The 6,920-nt window shown below is 32.5% G+C and overlaps 1 protein-coding gene across 1 annotated transcript; it reads left to right on the forward strand.

Annotated features, from left to right (window-relative positions):
• The first annotated feature begins 558 nt into the window (after nt 1-558).
• LOC130682154 (deleted in azoospermia-like) lies at nt 559-6,665 on the forward strand. The gene is made up of 9 exons (XM_057496302.1): nt 559-687; nt 959-1,050; nt 1,607-1,658; nt 2,092-2,155; nt 2,245-2,384; nt 3,785-3,853; nt 4,584-4,637; nt 5,403-5,519; nt 6,612-6,665. Exons 1-9 carry the CDS (start codon nt 559-561, stop codon nt 6,663-6,665), a joined length of 771 nt encoding a protein of 256 aa, XP_057352285.1.
• The last annotated feature ends 255 nt before the right edge of the window (nt 6,666-6,920 follow it).

Raw genomic sequence — 6,920 nt, forward strand, 5'->3', positions numbered from 1 at the left:
TATAAAATCCATGTTATTTTTGGTGAATAGAAAATGAGGCAAGATAAACTGGTTTAAAATGTTGATGTTTGTTTTCTTTTTAATGTAGCTTTAAATTTTCTTTTTATCTTTTAAAAATATATACCATGTTTTTTTAATAAGGTTTTTTAAAAAGTAAAATAAAAATTTGCTTACTGGCATAGAACAGGATGACTTTATTAACTTGATATTTTACAAATCTGAACTTTCCAGTCATTTTTTACCAGTTCCCATTAATTTTCACAGTTAATATAAAGTGAGTATTCTACCATGGAATTTTACAAGAGATGGTGATGGGTAACATTGGGCTTAAGAAAGTATGATACACTTTTGTTAAAATTTCATCATGATTACTCTAATTAATTTAAATCCTGAATTTGAACTAAGTTGTTTGATTATTAATTTATAATGAAGGTGATTCATATGAAAATGTTTTATACTTTAAATACAAAATTGATAGCACATCATGTATGGCTTAGCCTGTATATCTAGTGATGATATCTGCTTTCAAAATTGCAGTCTGCTGAAAATTCTGAAACTATGAACTCAACCACCATCTCCAAAGAGGCCAGCACCCAGTTCTCATCATCTACAACCAGCCAAGGCTATGTTTTACCAGAAGGCAAAATCATGCCAAACACCATTTTTGTTGGTGGAATTGATGTTAGGGTATTGTATCCGTATTTCATTTGTTTTAAAAAATACTTTGTGAATAATGAGATTTTGGACCTGTTGGAAACATAGGTATTTTTGTACTCATGCAAGTTTGGAATTGGTTTTATATTAACCAATAGGGACTAAAACTGTCTTTGACAAAGAGCTACAGGTAGTTAGGGGATACTTGAGGGAGATACTTCCACAACATTAAGTCTTCTTTATAGTATAAGAAAAGTTTTTGAATGCTAAGTTTTTACTCTTGAAGTCAAATTCTTCTTTATAGATGGATGAAACCAAAATTAGAAGTTTCTTTGCTAGATATGGTTCAATAAAAGAAGTGAAGATAATCACGGATCGAACTGGTGTGCCCAAAGGGTAAGTAAAACATGCTGAGTATAAATTATAAAAAGTGTGCTATGGCATCTATAGAGTATCAGAGTAGAGTTCAAAACTGATATTCTTACATTTGTATAAATGAAGTCTGGTGCTTTGTCAGGTTCCTTTATGTAGAGGATAAAAGTTTGTTGCCAGCTCTTCTATTTAATAATTTCTCTGATGTTTGTATTTAAATGTTCCCTGTCTTCATTTATTGCACATAAGTGGGTTAGTCAGTTTTATCAATTGTTTTCTTCACACATTTCACAGTATTTTAAATTTTAACCATCTTGATGTAGATAATAAATTCAGGGTCTTAGATACGAATTTTCTGTTAATGAATGAGGTTTCCATGCTACCTTACTTCTGACATAGATCAGGGTAAGAAAACAAAAAAATGTGGTAAGATTTATGCAGGATCCATTATGTACATTTTAAAAATACTTATCTCAGTATATTCTTCATCCTTTATCATGATTCTGTCAGTTATCTCATTGACTACTAGAAGTTTTAGGTCATACTTACAGCAGTGATTTTATACTTATCTGCCCTTTAGCTATGGATTTGTTTCATTTTATAATGACGTGGATGTCCAGAAGATAGTAGAAGTAAGTAATCTTATGGGAAAATCTCTTAATTACCTTATGTTTAATTAAGTTTAGGTTAGTTTTGTTTAGTATTGTTTCAGTCCTGAATTCTTGTATGGAATACTATAAATATATATACTTCATGTTTGAAATCCCAAACTTAATCTTACATAGCTTGTCAGAAATGATTTTTTATTGGGCATATCTGGCTTCATGAACTAGAGACAGGACTGGATGGATAGCATGTAAAAGTTTTTTATCAAGTTCATGACACCTCTGAACACTTTGACTAGAGTAGTGAGGGTAGATAAGATAGCTTCATGCAGATAGATTTTTATTTGGTGTGGTTGCAGTCTGATCTCTGACTGTGGGGATCTTAGAGAACTAGGTTACCAAAGTTTTAGAAGTAAAGGCTTCAAAACTGATCTGGTTTCGCTGCTGTTTTTATTTTCAGTCACAGATAAGTTTCCATGGTAAAAAGCTGAAACTGGGCCCTGCAATCAGGAAACAAAATTTCTGTGAGTAGAGAAAGGAATTGATGTTGACAGATGCATAGCTTTTCAGAGAAGTGAAAATAGGTTTTGTTTTCTTTTTATCCTTTGAAAAGGTGCTTATCATGTGCATCCACGTCCTTTGGTTTTTAATACACCACCACCACCACACTTTCAGTGTCTCTGGAGCAGTCACAACCCTGTAGGTTACATGCAGCCTCCAACCATGATGCATCCTATAAGTCTGTATGTGCAGGTGAGAATTCTCTACAGTCCTGGCTTTTTATTATAGTTTTGGAGATCTTATAGATGGGGCCTTTTAAAAGTAAGCCTATCTTATTTCTGATTTCTGTGAGATTATATCCATGATTTCCATAATAATTGATATATATATGTCCCTGTTTGAATACTTGGAGTGATGGAAACTTAACTGCATTTTTCAGCAACCTGTCATTCTTAGTGTTACTCCTTATACTAAGCTAAAATCTGCTTCCATATACTTGGTAAACTTTTATCTTAGAACAGACCCCTATGGCCACATAGCAAATATTTCTTCTTTTTTGCCTGTTGTGACAACTCCTTAAATATTTAAAAGCAGCTTTCCTTATGCGTGGTTTATTCTTTGTTAAGGTTAGCAGTTCTTCTCATTATTCTTTATATTTGCAATGATTTTTAGATGCCTCCTCGTACTGAGTGCTGGCATCCAGATGTATTCTGGTTCTAGAATGGATAGGTTCCTGATGACTTAGCTGTATTTGTAAGTCCTATGAGTTTCTGGCATATAATTTATCTGGTCCTGGTTAGTTTAATATTTGAAGTGGGATTTGGAGTATTTAATATCTCCTACTGATGATAACACTTGGTTCATTTTACTTTCTTCAGTTTAAAAGATGTTTGGAAGAAAAGAAAGACAAGATAATGTTAAATAGGTCTACATTGCCTTTCATTTGTTTACATTTTCCATCAACCAGAAGTATAGGATGGTATATATTTTATTTTTCCTGTTCTAAGCATGGCTAGAAGAAAACTCCTGTTTGCTCCTAGTACTTACTGTGAGCTATTACCTCTTCTGGCTGTACTCATGTATGCTACTATGGTCGATGTTTTGATTAAGTAAATATTTATTGAAAGATACAATACATAGTGCAGTCTCATTTCCAATTTTGGGTTATACACTACCCTTAACATTTAGAAGTAAAATACAGAAGGAGCCATAAAATCTATAGAAGGACTACAGATGGATTACACCTGACCCCAATAATATTGTCAAAAGAATAACAAACTGCCTGAAAGTGTTTATAGAAAGAAATAGCAGGTGTGTCAATATAACTTTAACATGGAAATCTGAACTAATAGAGCCTTATTACCAGTGTAAGAGAGAACTTTTAATTGGAGGTAAACAAGATAAACTTAGGTTGGCAAAATCAGTCACTTCCTCATTTATCTCTTTCTCCTCCCTACCCAAAAAGCTAACATTCAACAGAGAATGCTTTTTTCTTCACGAAGCCAGTCACTCAAATAGAATCCTGCATGGTATATAGAAAAATAATGAAGATTTATTTTCATATTTTTGTTATATTAGGAATAATATTTCTTCTTCCTTGTTTTTAAAAATTTACCTTGATATTACATTCTTTATGTAAATTTTATTTTCAGGCATATCCTTATCCAAGTTCACCAGTTCAGGTCATCACTGGTTATCAGCTGCCTGTATATACTTACCAGGTAATTTAAGAAGGAACAAAATGATTTACTTTGGAATATTAGTGAAGCCTTTATCTATGTAAATTTCCCCAGTAGATTGTTATTTAAACTAGTTGAGTAGGCTTACATACAAGAAAAAATAAGAATTTGTCTAGAATTATGGGCTGTATTACTTAAGAATAAGGGAATGATATTTTGACAGGAATATACTTAGCAGGTTTTCTTCTGTACTGTCAAGATTTGGTGTCCTCTCCTATAGTTCCACATGTCTTCCTCCATCCTTGTTGTCAAATAGCTGAAATAATGCAAGCGGAATATAAATTTGTATCAAATACAACTGGTATTTGATACCAATGCTCTGATCCAAATGCTCTGAGATTGGATTGAGCATTGAATTCCAGTTGTATTTGATAATACCAAGATAATAGTTCTCTGAATTTCTTCCCATGGAGAGGACCATATTTATGACCCAGGACCATATCTATGGTAATAGGTTCAAACAACTGCTATCTCTGAGTTTTCCTGAAAGCCAGCTACGGAAAACTGAGGAAAAGGTGGGGTTTATATATGAAAATAACAATAAAACCCTCAGGTACTGTAAACATAAAGTACATCTTACTTCCATTCTTTTTCTTTTATTGTAACAAGTTCAAGGAGCCAGCATGACAAATAAATACCTCAAAACTGTCTCCTCTCTGTGTGAAAATATATAAGAATATGTAAATAATAGTTACTTCCTTTTTTTTTAAAGATGCCACCACAGTGGTCTGATGGGGAACACAATAGTTATGTTATTCCGCCTCTGGTAAGGTGAATTAACCAAACATATACTTCCCTATTCATTATTTTAATATTTTCTTGTTTGACTTATATATCTTGACCTTTAGTCATATGTATGCCTAGAAATATTTTTAAATTCCCTTTTACATTATGTGTTAGGTTTTCTTAATTTCTCGCCAATGCAAATATATACTCCTGTGGTTGGAACTGTGCTGTTTCTCATTATTTTAGTGTGTGTAAATGATGGCTGCTCTCCATACAACATTACTCATGTGCTTGTTGATACATTGCATAATCCAAGAAAGGTAGTATTAATACCTATGCTAATTCTAATCTTAGGAATCTAGAATTGGTATTGAATCTGCCTCTTGGTTTCACACATAAAAAATCTGTTGAAGAGAAATTAAGAAAAACTTTGCTACTAAAAGCTATTGTATAAGAACAGGATAATAACAAAAGAGGGTGCTAACTCTTAAAACACTTGAGCCTTTGTTACCTTCTGTCTTTCATCAAGACTGGATCATTGAAGGATGTAATACGGGTTAAAATTCTTAGGCACTGGGAAATTCCTATTGCCTTGCTATATGTTGGAGTTTACCTTTTCTTTGACTCCTTCTAATTATAATCATGTTGAAGCTTAGAAGACATTTTAAAATAAAAGATTGCTTTACTGCCTTTCAATTAAGTCCACACTGATACTTTCAGTATCAGCTCAACATTTTGAAGAATAGATTGTTTAGAAATGTATCTAATGAATATCTCTTTACTCACACTTTTATTTTAAATGTAGACTTATACAGCTGTTAACTACTACCACTGTAATGAAGTTGACCCAGGAGCTGAAATTTTGACAAGTGAAAGCTCCATTCGTGAAGCAACTGCATCCTCTGGAAATGGCCCACAAAAGGCAAACATCTCATTTTACTTACTAATATTTATAGCCTCATATTTTTTTCAAGTTTTAATAATGGCTCTTTATGAAGCAAGCATGTTTGCCCAAATTTAAATATGGAAGCCATAAATTACAGAGCTTAACAGTTGATATTTCAGCAATTTATGTAAAAGTTGATGAAATCTCAGTACCTTGAAACTTTCATTGTATACATATAGTTTCTGATTCAGTAATCTTACCCTTTTCCATTGTCCTTCCATTCAGTAATCTTTCCATTTTCATTTTTTAACCATACTTTCATAAATACTGCATTAACATGATTTGGTAAGATGCAATAGGCAAGTTTCCTTAGGAATCCTACTCCACAAAAGTATGAATTATATCTGCCTTGTATTTTACCAATTCAAACATTTACAAGCTAAATTATAATACATAATTATGGTATTCTTATAACATTTGGTGGCTCTTAAGAGTGGTGGAGTCCTTAGTAATAACTGAAGTACTGAAATAGGCAGAGTTGTTTCTCTATTATCTTTAGATCAGATTCCTATAATAATGCTGTCACTCTTGAATTCTATTTTGAATGAGTAGGAATGTAGAAGTAGTTGATATGATGGGGAAATCACAACATAATGTTGAAGATTCCCATTGCAGTGTGTGAACTTCATCCATTTGTTTCTCAGGGGGAAAAATGCTGAGAACTATGAACTATAGGATGTTCAGAACTACTGAACAATTCCCTGATTTGATACATGAATTAAAATTTGAAAAAATATTAAAATAGTGTACAGAGGTTTTATCCTGGATATTTTTTTCTTGAAATGCTGAAGTTCATTGTTACTTACCTAAAGAAAAATTAAGGAACTGAAGAGAATATCTTAGGGTTTTACTAAATTGAGCTTTTTCAACCAGTGCTCTATCACTAAGACTAAGATTGCACACTGTTTCTTAAATATCAAAGAGAAGTTACATATGAAGTGACATATGGTAAGAATTACAAATTACATAAGAATTCTTTAGCAAGAAGTGTGTGCATTCCATAATCTATTTAAAAATGTTTAAGAGTAAAAGGAATAATCTTTAGATTACTGAAAACTTCTGTTTCAGAAATCTGTGGACCGAAGCATACAGACGGTGGTATCTTGTCTATGTAATCCATAGAACAGAGTGAGAAACTCACTTGTTACTCAAGATGACTACTTCAAGGTATGAAAGGAAAAGTATACATGATAAAATGCACATTTGTCAGTTATGAATCATCTTTTTTCCTGTAGTATATTTAGTTTGAGTTCATGTAGAGCTTTTAATTGAACTCTTGGCATTTGACTGTAACCCAGAAAACCATTGTGAGAGGGTTTTGCCTGGCAGTGTATTTTATGTTGCTCAAACTTCGATACAGTAGAGTTTGTCCTTGGG

This window comes from Manis pentadactyla, chromosome Y (genome assembly GCF_030020395.1).
Source record: "Manis pentadactyla isolate mManPen7 chromosome Y, mManPen7.hap1, whole genome shotgun sequence".
NCBI classification, from domain to species: Eukaryota; Metazoa; Chordata; class Mammalia; order Pholidota; family Manidae; genus Manis; species Manis pentadactyla.